This window comes from Strix uralensis, chromosome 3 (genome assembly GCF_047716275.1).
Source record: "Strix uralensis isolate ZFMK-TIS-50842 chromosome 3, bStrUra1, whole genome shotgun sequence".
Lineage (NCBI taxonomy): Eukaryota > Metazoa > Chordata > Aves > Strigiformes > Strigidae > Strix > Strix uralensis.
In genome coordinates, this window is record NC_133974.1 from 84,142,424 (window position 1) to 84,162,394 (window position 19,971).

The window sequence follows — 19,971 nt, forward strand, 5'->3', positions numbered from 1 at the left end:
AAAATAATGTCTTTATTCTCAACTGAGCTCAGCTAGACAAGGTTATTAGAAAAACAGTGAATGCAAAAAGGCAGAACGTGGTATTGACTCAGAAATAACAATGCCAGCTACTGAATCTCCAATACTCTTCCCTGCAGAAATGAAAATAATTATATGTATACACATCCCACCCTCCCACACACACCTTTTCAATGACAGGCAAAGAAGACATGTTGAATCAACAGATTTGTATGTTCTACAGGCACAGCTGTATATTTTATAGGCTCAAAGAGAAAGATCTAAAAGCAACCCTTCCAAATTAGCTTTAAGTCATGCTTTGCCAGTATCTTAAGCTAAGGCAATGATCTTGTAAAATTCTGCCTTCAAAACATACAATCAACTTCCGTTTCTTGTTATAACATAAAAATATTTCCTTCTCTTATTACCTAAAGGCCACCTCCTAGAAGTTCATACATGCAGCAAAATGTCCATTTTGGAACCTAGCTGTTATTCTCTGTTTCTCTCTCCTCCTCCTGAACTACAAATTGCTCTCAGAGCTTCACTCAAGAACTTCGTCCAGCTGCCCAAAGCTGAGGTCTGTGTAAGAAGTCAAGCTTGAATAAAGAGATGTGCATATCAAATAGACCAAAAAGAAGGTAGCTGCAGGAGCAGAGAGAGATGTGTGAAGACAATGCAGACAGAAAAATAGAGCCCACACTCAGAGGGGGCCAAGGGAAAGATGTGGATGATTTGAAAATGGCTTACATGAATCTGTGGGGTATAAAAGCAGTGGTGGTAAAGAAGAAAAAATAGTCTCTGGTGTTTCAGAGTTTCTTTTTAACTCAGTCCTACACTACTGCACTACTTTCTACACCTCTGTTATACCATAAGCTCATACATCTTGACCTCAGACTTTCTTCCTACAGTCAGGCAAAACAATGACAAGTAATAAATGAGTTCTCATAAGGGCATCATGAGAACTGGTCTGGTAATTGCTATTCTGTGGAAGGCCTGAATAGCTCATCCAAAGTCTATGACACAAAGCCAGGAATAAACTTGTGGAATTGTCATTACCAGCTGCTTGTCTAATTGCAAGCAGTCATTCGTTTCTCCATAGCACTACACTTGTCAAAAATTAGGAAGCTGAAAATGAAATTCTATGCAGTAAAAGCTTCTCAAAGACATCTTGTTTTGTGTACTTGGCCCTTCATTGTCCACACCTGACAACTACAGCATACTTCTCTTTCTATACAACCGGGGAACCTTTAAGTTTGGCTCCTACATTTTTCTTACTGGGTAAAAGAAAGAAGACAGCCTGTCAGACATATCTATCAAAGGGATTACACAACCTCAGCCTGTCTCATCTCAGAACGTGATAAAAAGCCTCTGCAGTAGCCTAAGGGACTGAAATATATATTTAATTTTTTTTACTCTTGTTTTCCAACACACAATACCAGATACATTGCAATAATACTTAAGGCCCAAAGTGTGGAAATGGACCGCATATAAAATGAGGACTGCAAAAGAAGGAAAAAAGCCTGTTGCCCACAGCAGGTAGCATGGGAAATGCAGCTGATCTCAAAGCAGAAGGAAACCCATCTGTGGAGATCAGTCTGGCAGATCTCTACCCTCAATCTTTTCAAAAGCTGAGTCATTGCATTTGCAAAAACAATGTTTTGTGACAAACGAAGACAGATTTAATCAGGACAAAGGAAAAAAATCCTAGAATAGTCTTTCATGATTAAGCGATGTAACAAACAATAAAACTTGGGTATTCATCAGAATTACTGATCATCAGGGAGAAGAAGCCCTGAACAATGTTTTCAGTTGGACACGATCCTTAATAAGATTTACATTTCTACTACACTTTCCTGGTGCATTGCAGGAAAAATTAAAAGGCAACCTTCAGTCAAGTCTCTTGTGTACTTTTTTCATACCCAAGCCTTGTTTAGAAAATAATCATTTTGAAAGACATGATTTAAAAATAAAAGATTTAAATCCTTAATGCATGGTTTTGCAGAGAGTGATCTCAACTCTTTTGTTGTCTAGTTGAAGAACTGACTAAAGTCTCTCAGCAGACTGTGTTCTGACAACGCTGTCTTCAAACACTTCAGGTACATATATTGAGAACGATTAAGGTACAGGATCCATCAAGAAATGACAAGCACACTTTTGGCTGGTAGCAAAGGCAAGTTGAGAGCTGGGGCTGGGGAGGAGGGGAAACTGCTTCTCAAAGTACGCTGGCTGCTTGCAGAAATAACTGTATCAGAACAGAAAATCAGAGCTTACATACTAAAATATTTACCAATACTTGCATGTATGAACGCACTACCCACTGAAGCCAGCAGACATTAGCAAGAACAAATCTTCAAGAAAATGTCACAGTTCCTTTCAATATTAATGTTTCTCTGAAAGTGTTACGATGGAAATTAGAACTCTTAAGTTGCACTACCCTTGCTGTTCAAATGGATGGTCGCACTCAGAGAGTTGCGGTCAATGGCCTGATGTCCAAGTAGAGAGTGGTGACAAGTGGCATTACTCAGTGGTTGGTGTCGGGACTCATCTTTGTTATCATCTTTGCTGGGGTCACGGACAGTGGGATGGAGTGCACCCTCGGCAAGTTTGCCAACAACACCAAGCTGTGTGGTGGGGTGAACACACTGGAGGGAAGGGATGCCATCCAGGGGGACCTGGACAGGCTTGAGAGGTGGGGCCGTGCAAACCTCATGAAGTTCAACAAGGCCAAGTGCAAGGTCCTGAACATGGGTCAGGGCAATCTCAAGCACAAACACAGGCTGGGCGATGAGTGATTGAGAGCAGCCCTGAGGAGAAGGACTTGGGAGTATTAGTGGATGGAAAACTGGCTATGAGCCAGCAACGCTTGCAGCCCAGAAAACCAACTGTATCCTGGGCTGCATCAAGAGAAGTGTGACCAGTGGGTCGAGCAAGGTGATTCTCCCCCTCTACTCTGCTCTCGTGAGACCCCACCTGCAGTGCTGTGTCCAGCTCTGAGGCCCCCAACATCAGAAGGATACAGAGCTGCTCGAGTGGGTCCAGAGGAGACCATGAAGATGTTCAGGAGGCTGGAGCACCTCCCTTATGAGGACAGGCTGAGAGAGTTGGGGTTGTTCAGCCTGGAGAAGAGAAGGCTCTGGGGAGACCTTATAGCAGCCTTCCAGTGCTTAAAGGGGGCCAACAGGAAAGATGGGGAGGGACTCTTTACCAGGGAGTGTAGTGATAGGACGAGGGGTAATAGTTTTAAACTGAAAGAGGGCAGATTTAGATTAGATATAAGGAAGAAATTCTTTACTGTGAGGGTGGTGAGGCACTGGAACGGGTTGCCCAGAGAAGTTGTGGCTGTCCCCTCCCTGGCAGTGTTCAAGGCCAGGTTGGACGGGGCTTTGAGCAACCTGGTCCAGTGGAAGGTGTCCCTGCCCATGGCAGGGGGGTTGGAACTAGATGATCTTTATGGTCCTTTCCAACCCAAACTATTCTATGATTCTATATATAGTTATATGTCAGAAACTAGAAAAAATTCTGCCTCAGTTTCATCAATCATTTAAGTTTTTAAATTATATAAAACACCAATGCATTAAGCATGAACTATAACATATTAACAACACAGCAAGTAACAGTACTGTAATGTAAAAGCAAAAGGCAGATCAGACAATGGTTCATGAAAGGCCACTTAGGGCCAGTAAGATGATTAAGGGACAAGAGCATTTGACATAGGAGGAAAGGCTGAGAGAGCTGGGATTGCTTAGCCCCAAGAAGAAAAGGCTCAGGGGGCATCTTATTAATGCCTGCTTAGGAGTATTTTTGGGGTATAAATACCTGATAGGGAGGGTAAAGTTGATGGCGCCCAGTGACAGGACAAAAGGAAATGGGCACAAACCGAAATTCCATTTCAACATAAGAAAAAAAAAACACCACCAAAACAACCTTTCTTATTTAAGGATGACTGAAAACTGGACGTAGCCCTGAGCAACCTGCTCTAGCTGACCCTGCTCTGAGCAGAGGAGTTGGACTAGACAATCTCCAGAGGTGCCTGCCCAGCCTCTGCCCTTCTGTGCAACGGTCTCAGGAGACAACTTCGACAGGTTTACAGATTTGCTGGTGATCAGGGGGAAAAAAAGGAAATGATGGGCTATGCATGCTATTCAAAAAGGGAAATGTAAAGCATAATTTATTCTCTCTGCTCTGTTCCTTCTGGATTATTTTTTTAAAACCAAGATAAGCTGCAAGTCATTGTATCCATTGTTTAGAAAAGATTTTATTACAAACCTCTCACTTCCCGTTGATGGTGCTCTTTGCTTTTAAGGATGGGGTGGGAGATCCACAGCCAGGGGTGATGCTTGCGAAGCTGAGGAAGTACGTAATGTGTTACAAATCCCACAGTCCATGCTAAAGCAAACAGGACAATGCTGAGAAATGGCTGGGCCAAAAGACAAAAAATGAAATACAGTTATAATTTGCAAACAACATTTTTGCATAAAACCTCTTTTTTAACATTTTTAAACAGTTCCTCTGATTGTATTTTTGTGCAATTAATTTTTATTCCTATGTTCAAACTCTGACTGCACAGGTGGATATGGATCTGGAAATACGTATTCTGCACACACAATTAAACAATTTTTTCCTAATTGAAGGAAAAAAGGCATGTGATCAGGCTTATTCAATCTGTCCCACAAGTTCTGTATCATAAAAAAGCTGTGGCTATGCAGTAGTTTAAGGGAAGAGACGTCAAATAAGTAACACTGAAATTAATACAAATATCCATAAATTAACTGCCTTGCACATTAAAAAAAAAATGTTATCGTGACCAGTAAACACATTTTCACTAACTTCTATTCCCACAATCTCTATTCTTTCCAGTTAAAGCACCACGTGGTTTTGCATAAAAGAGATAATACCTTACAGGGGGGAAAAAAAAGGAGAGATACACACCCTTAATGATAGAAACACAGTACTGGCACTGACAGCAAATGACAGAACAGCAGCCGCTGTGCAGACAATGAGATCGGATTTCAAGATTTCTTTCTGTGAAAATAATTATTTTATACAAAATTAGCAAGTCAATACTATTTTAACCAAAGTAAACGATTCTGTTCTCAATTACTCACAGTCTGCATTGTGATAGGGCTAATCAACACTCCCCGATACAAAAGTATTTTCTTCACTCTGCTTTGGGAAATTATTTCTTCACACTCTAGCTTTGTCAAAGTAATCACATTTAAATTCATCACGCCTAATTTTAAATTATATTTTTAAATAACGTAGTTTTAAGATTGAAGAAATGAAAGCAATACTTTTTCATACAGAGTCTGATTCTGTTTAAGAAATATAACTCTTCTACGTTATGACTTTTTTATTTTGGGGAATCAAAATTCTCATTCCATTTCCTATTTGCAAGCATTAATATTTCCTCAGATTCACTTTCTCTTGCGTTACTGAAATGACTCATGCTTTTCTGTAATGTCTTCAGAGACACAAAGTTAATACATTTATGACGTTCTAAAGTGACATGTCTCGTTCTCTGATTTTCTGTATCGGAAGCCAAATTTTGGCAAGATTTCATGGATTTCAGACAAGGCCTTTTTCTAGTGTCACTGAATGATAATGAAGGGACACGTCTGCCTTTACATAGAGATCTATAACTAGGGTAGGAGTAATTTTGTTTCTAAAGATTGGAAAATATCACTGTCTTTGTAGCCCATTTTTCTTGTGATTAAAATGTCATTTCTCAGTAAACAAATAAACAAGATGGCTTGCGATCTGTGCAATCTTCTGAATTGTACTTTGGAGGTCACCAAAATGTCTTTGTGAGTAAATGAAAATCTTGTCTTAGATTTATGAGGGGAGCATTTAAGTTCGGCACTCAATACTATTGCTAAATTATCAAATGAGTAACTATTTGTCGGTCTTGGTTTAGAAACTGACATGCTTTAATACAAAGACATCTAGAAACAAAATGTGAAATGCAACACTTCTGTTAAAATTAGAAGCTCATCTGATTTCCTGGTGCTGCAATCTAGGTAGTCTTCATGTATGTCACCAGAGAAAAAAAAAGAAGAAAATTAAAATAATGATGGGATAGCAAACCTACGAATAAGGGAGACAAAAAAGAAAGCAAGCAGAACGAGTGAACAACAGAAGGGTTGCGAATTACAGGGGAAGCTGGTAGCAACCACTATATTTAGGCTGCCTATCACTCCCTGTTATGAAAGATGCTTCTTAGTAAAAGGTCACAAGCATCAGCACTTTCACTTACTGCAGCAGGTCTCTGAAATTCAGCAGGACTAAAAAGCCTTCAGGCTCAAGAAGTACTTCTGCTTTGTCCCAGGAAACTCTAATCTGGTTTAGCTGAATCCTCAAACTATCACCACTGTCCTTCCCTTTCTCAGGCTGCTCAGGAGCACATACCTCCAAAAGAACCATGCTCCCACCCCTCAGAGAGCTGTGCCCTCTCCAGAGAGCCCTGTACTCCACATGGACTATAGGTGGGAAGGTGTCGGAGCAGAGTTACGTCCTCCTAACTCTTCCCAACCATCTTTTCAAAACATAGCCCTGCTGGCCTTGGTCCTTGGCCATCGTATACAACAGGAGAACCACAACATGAGGGACGTCAGAGGAAAGGCCTTCTCTTCCCTGAACAAACCTTTGATCCCTGCCTGTTCCCACAGGTCTTCTACATTCGGCTCAGACCTTCTCTCACTAGCAAGTTATGGATCCATCTCTAACTCAAGCAGCTTTAGTATATGAAGCAGTACTGAAAAACTGTGGTCAAAACCCTGATAAAGATGGATGAGTGAATTATTACCAATGCATGTAATGAAAATATTTTTTTTAACCTTTCCAAATTTTTTAAAGACATTGCATACAAAATCTATGTAAACCAGAAGTATTTAGCTTGTAAAATTCAGCATCTGAAAAAGTTAAGCAGTGACAGATTTACATGGAACTATTTCAGCCCTTTTGTGAACATGTATTATGAAAAGTCTTGATCAAGTATCATTCTCTGCACAGCTGAATCCAACTACTCAATAATCTAAAACAAGCTTATAAGAACAACAAACACACTTCAATAATATTTTCAAGTTCTTCTGTACAACCAGAAAGGATTACTATTAAAATGACTTATTTCTCTCACAATCAGGTGACTGAAGAAGCTGCCATTTTAAGAACTACATCAAATATTAAGAATTTAAATGTAAAATCAGCAGAAGTGATAATAATGAACATTTTGGGGTGAGGTGGCATCCTAACTTTCCATTCTGTGCCAGATCATAGAGAATCTTTTTAAAAGATTACATTCAAAAGAGAGTGCATTATTACACAGATTATATTACACAGGGTTGGTATTTCCCACCTTTCCCATCTTTGAGTTTGCAAGTGTTCTTTTTAGGGTGCTCTCACTGCTTTTGACACATTAACAATCCCATGCAGGAAAAGGCCTATGTTTTTAAAGCAATTACTATTATTCAGGTATTTAAACCCAAATTTGACAATTGCATTCCAACTCTGATAAGATCTAAAGTGTTTAAAGTATGATATATGCCCAGACTTGCCCTTTAGCCCTTGCACAGAACTGCTTCAAAATGTAAATGTACTGCTCAGCTGCTGACTTGCACAGTGGTCCCCACAGGAGCTCCTTCTTGATGTGGCAGACACATTCAAACTTCTCACAAAATTTAGATTTTTTTCCTTCTAAAACAAAGCTGAGCAGCAATCACTTTTGTTTCATGTCATGGCATATAGTGGTCAGGGCCCCCCAAGAAATGGCTGACCCTGGGCACTTATCTCCCCGGCTGAGGGCGATTCAGAGCTACCTTCCAGGAAAGAACCTTGGACATCCACCTACAGGCTGCTGCGGGTGATCTGCAGCTTCCACCCTTCCTGCTGAAGGTAGCTAGCTCCTGAATGTTGGATGCAACTCTGTTTCCCACCCTGCATTTAAACCCAGCTGTCTAAAGCAGGATTCTCGCTTCCATTCTCAAGGCCAGGCATTTATGAATTGAATGTTGAATAGCCCTATGGTGTGATGCTTGAGTCCTTCACTGCAATTAGTCCAACATGGAAAAGTTAAGCTCTGATCACAGTTAAAATCTCTGCAGTGAGAGATAATCACTGTTATAGTTTGGTCTGAAAGCAGGTATTCTTTTTTCTTCATTTTACACTCAAGGCAAAAAAGAAACCCCAAACCAACATCACTACATTTGATGCCTCAGAGATTTTACAAGCAGAATATACTACAGTGGTGCCCTTTTATAATTATTGTTTTCAATTATGCTTTTGGAGCTTTGTACAAATCCTTTTACTAGCTATCTAAATGTTTGTATTAAAGGCCAGGAAGGAAGCTGAGTTTGAATGTAACACATTAGCACCCTCAGACCACTGGTTAATCTAGTAATCAGCCATGTGGATGCCTATAGAAATTAATTATAATGGTAGGAAGCTCCATTCTCAAAGTTGAATGGTCAATTATCCATCACAGCTGCTTTATAATTCAGGCTTCCAAAGCTGGCAATTCTTACACAGCTATTCAAGCAAAGGAAAATAGTAAAGGTCATGTAATTAAACATTAGAGATGCTGTATTTATTATTCCTAACATCAATGTAAAGCCACTACAGAATACAACACATGAATTTTCAATATTAACCTTGTTTGCTTTCAGCTGCTTGAAGAGGTGATTTGGTTCTGTACGCCTCAGGATTTCTGATTAAAACGGTTCTCATTTAAATGGCATGTTATGTAGACTGTATGTCTGTATATAGACCAGGGCAAGGCTGGCTGTCGTGTTGCATCCTGCCGTCTCTTGCCACTGACAGGGGTTAGGAATATTCTCCTTGCAAAGGAGCACTCCAAGAGGAAAAAAAAAGGAACTACCACCATGAAATCTCCTTCAAATACTGACATACTGTTTCATCTAGTTTCTGAACTGTTTGACGATCCCCTTGCAGAAGTTCTGGAAGCTATTTAAAACCGGCTTTTAAGAGTCAGCTGAGTCCTACATCCTAAACACGACTGCTGTGGCTGAAGCAAGTCAGCAGAGACTGTGGCTTGATTGTGCTCCTCAAACTTGAGGCACACGCATTTTCTCCTGCCTCAATTCTTCCCTGCTTGCTCTATTAGCACTGCACTGTGAGATAGCAGTGGGAATCTCCTGGCAAACTGGTTAGTGCTTAATTGAGACAGAGGTACCAGATAACACAGGGGCTAGACAAAGAGCCTGCATTAATCAGAAATTGCCCTCTCTCCAAGACATCTCCCAGTGTGGAAGAATTAGCACCACTAATTGACATTGTAAGCAAACACATTTGCTTACAGTTTTTATACAGATTGAGGGAAGCCCGAACAGAGGGAAAAAAAAAATGAAGATAAAGAGCTAGCAAGCTCCAGCAACATTGAAAGAAAGCAGTCTTTGTCTAAAAGCAGCAGCAGCAGCATGGAGTATCAAATGTACAGAGCAGAAAAGTGCCAATCCCCAAAACCAGGTTCATTCTGGAAAGTCAAAAGTGCCAGGAAACCCACTTGATTAAATACAAAAAACCACTGGCAAAACATGACAGGAACAAGACATGGTGAAGAGAAGAACTGAAGTCCTATGTCTGGCCAGTCCCACCGCAGTCCTCCCTGCACTTCTGCACCTTCTGCCCCGGTGGATGAAGGGCCCAAGTGCTGTTGAACCACATGGTACCTGTGTTAGTCTAAGACATCAGATCCCTGTCTACAGTACTGACACAAAAACAGGTCAAGAATCTGCAGCATGACTCCATTTTGAAAACACAGCCAGGATCTTAGATGAGAATTTGTTAATTCTTTTGGCTTTTGTTTTCAGTATATTGAAACCTTGCTCTACACTGTGCAATTAAACCAGTAAAGTGGACAGCCGCAGTAACTGCTTCAGTCCCCTGGCAAGGCTCCATCTGCAGAACAGATGAGATCAGACTCTGTACTGCTCCAAGAAGAGCACTATCAGCAAAAGATACAAGTGGGATACAAATACAGGGGAACGAGAAACTTTCCATTACATCTGCCATAGTCCCCATGTACAAGAATGGGCTGACAGTGAACTGTGGCAATAAACTACATGGAAATACCACAGAATATAGCAAAACTAACATAAATACTTTAATTCTGTAACTAGCTGGACATTCATATTGCAGTGTGACGCTGTTACAAACAGTTTAGTTTGCAAGAAACTGTAGCTCAATACCAGCAACCAGAAATAGACATATCACTTAATGTTAGGTGGGTCTTATTAGAGTTAAGCAGTTTAAAATAATATTATACATGGTAGAAAGTAACTATCTAAGCAGAAGCTTAGCAAAGAAGAGTAGAAATCATTGGTAGTGTGGGATCAACTCATGAGCTGAATGTAGTCTGTGTAACACCTTAAAAAATCTCCAATGAATGATTCAAGATGTACAGGAGAGATGCATCCCTTTGAAGGGACATCTGGAAGCCAGGCCAGCTAGCGACCCATACCACTAGGCACTACGGACTCTCAGGTCATGTCTACGGGTCAATAAAAGGCAGTTTTGTCTTCCAGGCAATATCTGAATGCTCCTTGCTTCTGCAAGTATTCAGGAGTTTAGGAATAATTGCCTAGATTGCAAATGCTCGGATGCAGGAGTTAGGGATGTGGTCAGGACAAAGGGCTGTCTGACAGCTGGGAAGCAGCACAGTTCATGACTCTAAGAAATGTCAAACACCCATTAATACTTCTGGAAACTTGACAATCTTCCCACCTGAACTCTTTATAAGATCAAGCTCCGCTGGGTAACAGTTAGTGAGCTTTTTTTATATTAAAAGACACAAAAAGGAAGATCGGTCACTTTGGATGTTTAAGCTGAAGTGGGAAATAAGCTGACACAAACTTAGAGCTATGTGCCAGACAGTAGGAAATAAACAGCCTGCCAAGCAAAGAAGAGATGATGAGATGGTAATGCTTGGCACCAGGCATGTACTTCCCTCTCTCATACTAGTCAAGTTTCACATGCTTCTGTCTCTAGGTGCCAAGTCTGGTCTGTGCTCCACCTGGCTTGGCTGGGGGTGGAGGGCATATAGTCAGGAGTACTTCCTGGCACAGAAAAAAGCATTCCTGAAAACCAGGTCAACTCCTAGCCCTAGAAAAAGAATGAGTAAGGACTGGTTTTAAATACACTAAATTCTGTGGACCAAATCCTGTCCCCCTCCAATGTAGACAGGGAGTTTGGCAGGACTGTTCACCTTTTTGAACACTTGTTGAACAATCCAGCGTACCTTGTACACACCAGGTTGCCAGGCTGTGACCCTATGCACAGAACCTGCATTAGCTCTCTGAGTACTAGGATGAGATGCCCCATTCCCCAAGCTCTAAGAGTGCATCTCCCATGAACTCTATTAAGGAATCAACATTGCCAAGTCCTTCAAAGGAACCCTTCAGAAAGAAAAATTTCAACATCCCTCTTGTCCCTTCCGGCCTCACTGGAAAGAAGATCTAGAAGAACTTCTCTCAGTTTCCATCTGTGAATTTAAAGGAACAGGATATAGAGTCTCCCATTTTCTGTGCTTTTAGTAATTTATCTAAATTACTAAAGGAGAATATTTAAAAGGCTCCTCAGCGGAGAAAATGGATGGGAGAGTGCTATGAACAGAAAGTAATGAAAGAAAAGGTCTTACCACTGACTCTCTCATCTTTTCTGGGAGTGGATCTGCTGATGAATCTTCAAGTTGTTGATGTAGACAGTGAGGGACATATTTGCATTGAATAAGGGACCTGTTAAAAAAAAATCCTAGTTAGGATACTTCTGAACATGTCTAACAGATAGGAATATTCCTTGGGGGGCAGAGGAGGAAGAACAACCTCAGAATTCCTTCCTCATGTATGCACAAGCTATCTTATCTCTGTATAGCTGGAGATTGACACAAACCAGCTCTACCTGTGATCAGGGTAGAACTTCCTCATAAAATATTAAGGAGTCTCAGCAGTCCAATCAACGTGAGGAATGAGCAGAGAGGGTACTGTTGCATTCATACCTTTTATTAATGTTTCAGCTAAGCTGAAACCAATACAGGAGCTGTTTAGACCCACAGTACAAAGGCCAAAGAAGCTATTTCTGTATAAATTGTATATTAATCCTCAGTTCAAGATTTATGTGCTATCTCCTCCTCCATCCTGAATTTTATGCCACAGGCCATCTCTTAAATACTGTTTCAAATCTCCTTAACTTCCTTTAATTAAAGTTCAGAGCTCTTTAAAAAAAAATCTTACACCTCTTTTTAAAGGATTATACATTTTTATCATGATTGCACAATAAACATTTGATGTTGTTGTACACATATTCTTAAGATATTTAACAACCATTTCAGCTGCTGACGATTTAAGAATGTTACGAAATCAGCAGCTAGATTTAAAAGTTAAAATGGATTTAAAGGTTTAAGATTACTTCCTTAAAATGAAAGTTTTAAGGAAAGACAAGTTTCTGTTGTATTAAAGAAGTTAATGAACCAGTGTGTCCTTCCTGGGGAGTGGGAGAGAAGAATACATTTAAATTACTTCAAAACTGAAAGAGCTCACACTTCCATGCAGATTTGTAATTTACCTGAAGTTTTACTCCAAGGCTAAACAAATCTCCCTAATACAGCACACAGCTTCAACTTCCTTCCATACCCAAGTTCCATACTGTAACAGTCAATGAACTACACGCCACCTGCACAAAGCTTAATCCAGGTCTAATTGACATCAGTGCCAGAGATGGTAGGCTTTGGATAAAGTTAATGGCAATAGATTTAAGCAGTTCTTGTTGCTCTGACACATCAGAACCTAGTAATGTATAAATATCAGATCCTCTGAATCTTCTGGATTGTAAAGAAGCAATTTCTCAACTCTTCAGTAAGATTTACTGAGATGCCTACTTTCTACGAGTGCCCTATATCCTTTCCTTTCTCATCAGCATTGTTCTCCTTTTCCCAAGTTTCTATCCTCAGATATAATCCTGAATAGTCTCAAAAGTCTTCCACTTTCCCCTTCTCTCTGCTGGATTACAGAATTTTGCATCCAACTACCCTGACCTACCATATGTCTACTACAATCTTCATACACTAAAAAGCCTCACCTCAAGACACACACAACACACCTCACGAATCAAAGGAGAGAACCTGTAGGTTTCCTCCCAGGTCCTCTGCACTGTTCTAGGATAAGAGCTCTTTATGAAGCAGAATCCCAGATGGCATGGTGATACTGGTTGCACAAAACCCACTTGCTTGCTTAATCCCACAGGTATACACATAGACACCCAGCTGCTTATGGACCACCACAGCCTCCACGACAGCCATATAGCACAGTTCACACACAGGAAAACTCACATCTGCCACCCCTATCTATGGACCTCAACGTGCAGATCACAATGCTGGGTCTCCCAGGATCTCCCTTATTTGCAGTGTCAGCTCTTAACACACACTATATTCCTCAGCTACCTCTAACAGACTGCATCAGAGCAGAAAAGGAAGGAGTTAATCTCAAACAGAGAGGCACAGCCTACTGACAGTGACCCTCAGCAAGAGCTGGAATTGAGCCACCTTCCCAGCACATCAAATGTCCTTTCTCCTTGCCACAGTGCTATCCAGTGCACATTCTGCAACACCAGTAGCCTGAGCACCCCCTCAACTAAATCATTATTCTCCAACATGGCAAGCACACATTTTCCCAGAGGGTGAAATCTGCTTCAGAGAATTTGGATAGTGCTGTTTAAAGAGCACCAGCCTTACTGGCAATATGACTGCAGCACTTAATTTATTTACAGAACCAATACCAACCAGGCAGACATGACGAGGAATTTCCGCCTCACCACAGTACTTTTGGGAGACAATCCCTCTGGTTCTGAAACTCAGGTATCACTCTGGTTGTATGCTGTACAGGAGTAATCAATAAATAACATTTGCAGGCAACTTACATCAGTACAGATGGGTCACTGCTTTGTCTGCTGAGGTGATAAGAAAGTGCAACTAGCAGACCACAGAAAGCTGAGAACAGCGCTGGAATGTGTTGTGCATCCCAGGGTTCCTGAACAGAAGGACAGAAAGTAAAGTATTTGTAAGTTAGGAATGCAGAACTTGGGGAAAAATAAATAAATAAAGTAGGCTAAGGCATACATACAGTGTTAAATGCACAGCACCTAAATTTGTACACCATCTACCAAGGACTGAAAATCTTTTTTCATATCAAAGCCTATTATTGTGAAAAAGACTGCGATTAGGGACATGTTTTGTGATATTATGTAATTCCTCTATAATCAGCAATTAGCTAGGAAACCACATGAAAGGCAGGTTTTCTTTCCTCTTTAATGAAACACTAGAGGCAAATTCTCATTAAAATGAGACGCGAGTGAAATGAACTGCACTGTATTTGTCTAAACTCTAAATTGATATGTAGTTATTTGACCTGTGGCCAGATTGCATGCAACAAATGCCAGTGTCACCTAAATCAGGCAAGGGAGTACAGTTCTTGCACCTCACTCCAAAATCTTTCTGCTGCTTTGTATGTTTTTGTATGATTTGATGATACAAAAGTGGAGAGGGGGAGCACCCGCCACTGTACGTGACATCCCCAAGTAGGGAAAGAAAAGACAATTTACACAGTCACCTGCTCACTCTGGGCATAACCAAGATAAACTGTCTCCAGGTGACTTAACTAAAATTGGCTAGAAATTATAAGAGAAGGAACATGAAGCTTAAGTAACATGTATTAAGACCATCTTCACCTGTGGAGGCCTCAGATACAAATTATGGATCCTAAGACATACTTGCAAGTCCTGGCTGTAAAAGGACACAGATTTTGGCTGTGGAGGACACAGAAACTTGGTGGATCAGATCCATAGCCACTTCATTTATTAGACTTGTTCAACGCCTCCACACAACTTCTACCTGATCAATTGAATGTCAGGTCACCAGATCCTAACATCAGAGCACTTTCTGGGTAGGTTTTGAGAAACAATGCTTGTAGTATCTGTGAAACTTTAAGCTAGTACAAACGGGCATCTTCTGCACTGTATCTTTTGCTTGAAAAATTTCACAGTTTGTACAGGACTAATGTTTTCACAGAATAAAGTAGCTTTATTTATCCTATTTTGCCCAGTGATATGTGTGATTTCTTAGCAAAGCTGACTCACATTAAAAACACTGTTTCTTTCAGGTGCAATGAATACCCGAGTAAGACAAACTGATTTTCTTTTAAGGGACAAACATCTAACCCACTGCAATATGATGTTTCTTTGGAATTGAACCGTAAAATTCTCGTTAACCTAAGAGTAGCATCACAGGAGTTTTAATTCCAAGAATCATCTTCCCCTCATCATACTACTGAACATCACAAAGATGAAAAAGAGAAGCTTCTAGTTTCATCAAACAATCCCACTTAAAAGTCATTATAAACAAAAGAGTGACACATTATTACTGAAAGAATCCAGAAACATTTGTTTGACAAGTTAAACTTTGCCAACCAATTCTACTCTTCATTTCATTGTTCCCAGTTTTGGGGCCACATACATTTTGGGTTAGCTTTTCTCATGCTTAGTCTTAAGTCAGAAATTCATATTCTTCAACACTGAAGGAAACTAACTGAAGCCAAAATGTTCTGAAAATAGCTGAATCACAGCCTATCCAAATATCCATTGCATTTCCAGGACAATACAACTGCATACAGATCCACCCAGCAGCTTCTAGTGCATGACTGATGTTTTGCCCTCAAACTTCTTTCAAAAGCACAATACTGCAAAGAGCCCAGCGATATATCTGGTCTTGAAATGTATCAGTAGCCAGTTTGGGAAATCATTCTGCCCTCTTTCTAGTGTAAAACCGCACATGGCTAATTCCCCATATTAATATCTCAGGAACTTTTTACTTCTGTATCTTCTGTATATTACACATAGCTTCTGTGTTTGGCTGGCCTGTACTCCAGTTCCAAAGTGTCATTGTCCCCTCAAAGCTCAGCTGTCAGGGAGCCAGGAAGGCAGGCAGGACAGGCATCAATATTTGCTATGTGCCTAGAGAGCAAGATCTTCCAGAATAATGCTGCACAATGTTGTACAAAAGATGAGGATGAACAAAGGTGTAATTTCTCCAAAATCCAGTGTGATGTACCCAGCTCCATTTTGTCATTTGCCTCCCCCACTAATGATGCCTGGTAGAGCTTTAAATTAAGAAGATGAAAAAACACAATATAGCTGATAATTGGGCAACGATTCTTCTCAGTGGGAAAACAGGAATGACAGGTTTTAGTCTTGGAAGCTGGTATTATCTGTCATACTGGACAGGGAGTTTGACTTCCTACGTTACCTCATTTGGTTGAAGTGACACGTAGCGCTTTCACATACAGTTTTGACTTTGATGCAGACACTCACGTAGTCATTTTTAAAATAAGTGAAATGGACTTACAGGGTTAAGGATGAAAGTGATAAGTTACAACAGACCCAGTGGTCGGGGGGGTGGTGTTCCATTCCAACCACAGAACACCTAATCCCAAAACAATCCACTAAAAAAGAAGATAAAGGTGTCTTTGAACTTACAAGCCTTTTACCACTGGTAGAGGTGGGGAGGCAAATGTATTTTTAAAAAGTGACAATGGTAGTTTTCTGTCCTACATTATCTATCCTTTCTGCTTCTTTCTTCCCTTAAAAAAAATAAATGCATGTAGCACACATCTTCCAAAGATATGCTCAAATAAATCATACGTCCTATTCCAGAGACAAAAAGTCCTCTGAACAGAGAAGCGTTTCTAGTAAGCAGAAATTCTTGTTACTTCCACACCTCCCCTGAATATTCCTCTCGACTCAAAAAAAAGACTGTAGATTGCTGCAGCATTAGGATCATTGAAGGTAAAGATGTTTCCATAGTGGCTGGCTTTTTAAATATGGAGACAAACTTCAGTTGTTCTTCACAAAGCACACACACCTGATTTTCCACTCTCTCATGATTTCATGATTATTCACAGAATCACAGAAAGGTTTGGTTTGGAAGGGACCTTTAAAAGTCACCTAGTCCAACCCCCCTGCAATTCAACCACTCTTTGGTCTTTCTCCTTACCTCCACCCCCCAGCTTCATCATGGATTTATGCTATTGCTCATATCAAACAATATGCAGGACAGCTGTTGACAGTCAGCCATTCCACACATGTGATAGTAAATTGAAAGAAATACTATCATCCTATTTCTGAACATATAAAACACTTCCTGAATGAGACTGTAAGAGGGAATCCTCCCCACTCCCAAAGGTATGAGAAAATGGTAACAACAACTTGTTCTCTACAAGGTTAACCATAAGCTCAACTATATTACCATGGATACTCATTTTCAGTGAACACTAACAACGAGGAAACGTGAATTATTCAACAGCCTTGTGTTACACTGGTTAGAGGCAAATTCTAGGCAGAGATGCCCACTAGCCTTATCTTCCCATCATCTATGGAAAACAAAACATTAGTTTCCCAGAAGAGCTCCAAAAACTTGACAAGTGATAAGCTACCAGAATACAGATATCAATGCCCATTCTGAGCAACATTGTCTCTCTGCACTCCAAGATGCTATCTGTGACCGTATTTTCATTGCTGAAATTTAAAATCCATAAGGATGGGACTGATGCAGAGGGGGGTGTGTGTGTGTGTGCGCACACACCACCTTACACAATAGGGTCCCAGTCTGTGACTAGGATTCCTCGGCTAGAGAGTAAGATGAGCAAAAACTTCAGGCAGGGGGCACGGATACTCCTGTTTCACATAACGGTGAGTTTATCCTAAACAAGAAGTGCAGATTTCTACATTCCTGTACAGTAACATACTTCTGTAAGAGTAACCCTAGGCCATATTGGATTCTGCAGGCATAATTTACTTTTTCTGTTATATCTGGACAAGTAGTTCTTATTATACACAGAAAACCAATAGCATAACTATTGAAGTTATGTCTAAAGTGTAAGCCTGACTATGGCTGAAAACATTGCTCACTGAAACTCATGGTATCTGACAATTCTCTTCAACATTAACACTCCTAACAGCTCTTGCTTGAACCTCAGGGGTCTCTAAATTGGAAAGTGCATAAAATTGATGAGCCTTGTCTTCAAAACCTCCAACAGGGCTGGAAGTCTTTTATGCAGTAGAAAAAAAGCTGTCTAATAATCCTATGCTTCTATTTTTGGTCACTTACACATCCAGGAATTCTGTCTATACACATGGGCCCATTCAGTGCTGTTTAGAAATTTATTTGGGCAGTCTTAGCAGATTGAGGGAGATGTATGCTTGCAATTCTTTCCCATTATAAAACCCTAAGACAAATATTTCAAAATTATTAGTACACAGATGAAGCCTGAGTCATTGAAAACAGGAATCAAGAAGCATTGTTATTCTGATTAATGAGTTTAAAACTCATTAAACAACAAACCAAACTACATCAATGTGAACTGAGAATGGTTTAAAATACACACAGGATTTTTAGTAACTGCCCATTGAAGCAATAAGTTACAGAAAATACTTTCTTCAGGTATAAGGTAATGAAAACTATATAACTTTCATTTAAAAAGTATGCACTTACACAGAGCTGCAGGAGGCAGCTGTGCCACATATGAACACATCCACATCAGTTTAATTTTTCTGACTCAAGTCCAAAATCTGAATTTTTTCCAGCCTGATTAAGATAAACCACAAGTTCCTTAAGCAGTTTAAAAAAAACCCCAACCGACTAACCAACCAACCAAGCTAGATGACAAATAATTAACTGGTTCTGGATAAGTTCCAAATCCAAACCAGCTGATTAGAACAGAAGGCAGAAGAGAAGGACTGACTGATTCCAGAAACCTTCGGGGATGTGCTCTTCTGCCCCACAGCAAAACACTGATGTGCTGGAATGCTAAAGACTGATATCAAGATGGCTAAATTCCAGGCTGAATATTTGTGGAAAAAGTAGGAGGGCATACCTGAATTTTTTTTTTTTTTTTAAATGTTAAATATTTGGGCACAGACCACAAAACAGATGGAGTGGGAGACAAAAATCAGCACATCATGTAATTCTAGTCAAATGAAAAAGATGGCACAGAAGTTCCCGTGTCTCCAATCTGATGGATGGAGTATCTGAAAATAAAAACACCTCCTCCAGGAAAAAGAGGTAACCCTTTCATATATCAAAGCTAAGGTAGCTATTAGAGCTGCCAAATTCTGTTCAAGATTACAGGACTGAAGCTGAGATCAGAAATAAAGCCAGGCTGAAGCGAACGCAGGTAATTTTAAACTAAACTCAGTTACCCAATAGCTTCAAAAAAGTAGTGAGCTGAAAAATTGTTGCTATTAGATGTAACAATCCAAGGAACAACCAAAAGAGGTGATAAAACCATGTTTAGGATTTATAACTTTTTATTAAACAGAAGAAAATGAAAGCTTATAGAAGACTTGGAAAGAACTGGAATAAGGAGCGATGATAATCATTAAACAAAGTCCCAGGAGATAAAGAAAATCTCAAACAGGAGGAACTCAGGTCTTTGCATTTCAGAAGCTAAGACATTTATCTTAGCTCTTGTCTGAAATCAAGATCACAGTGTTGTATGTAAGGCTGGATAAACAGCTGGTGTCATATCACTCATGACAGGGATGTGTCATGGGATAAGATGTATGAAGAGATGCTTTATAGCACCTGAAAGCTGTATCCAAACCACCTTTGCATCACTGGGATAACATGACTGTAAAACAAAAATCTATCCAAGTGACTTTGCATCATCACCAGAGGAACAACTGCTGTTCCCCAGCTATGTCAGACAGCAACTCGAAAACCTGCTCCACTCACAATACGCTCCCTTGACTGACAACAGTGATGAACAGTCTCCTGTCCATCAGTCCTCAAGGCCTCAGACACAGAGATGGAGACCTAGAATTCCAGCTATTTTGTGTTTTGGGGTTTTAGATGCAATACTCTGTACTTCCTACTGTGAACAATTTGGGGTTTTCTTTTTTCTTTTTTCATTTGACAGCTTT

The 19,971-nt window shown here is 40.2% G+C and overlaps 1 protein-coding gene across 2 annotated transcripts in view; it reads right to left on the minus strand.

Moving 5' to 3' along the window:
* PCNX2 (pecanex 2) overlaps positions 1-19,971 on the minus strand; it is a 161,367-nt gene that overhangs the window by 78,882 nt on the left and 62,514 nt on the right. For both annotated transcript variants that reach the window (XM_074863133.1, XM_074863134.1), the window contains 4 exons: positions 13,918-14,027; positions 11,645-11,741; positions 4,927-5,019; positions 4,264-4,414 (listed from right to left, as the gene is read on the minus strand). In XM_074863133.1, the coding sequence (XP_074719234.1) occupies positions 4,264-4,414; positions 4,927-5,019; positions 11,645-11,741; positions 13,918-14,027 (451 nt within the window). The remainder of the gene's footprint in view (positions 1-4,263; positions 4,415-4,926; positions 5,020-11,644; positions 11,742-13,917; positions 14,028-19,971) is intronic.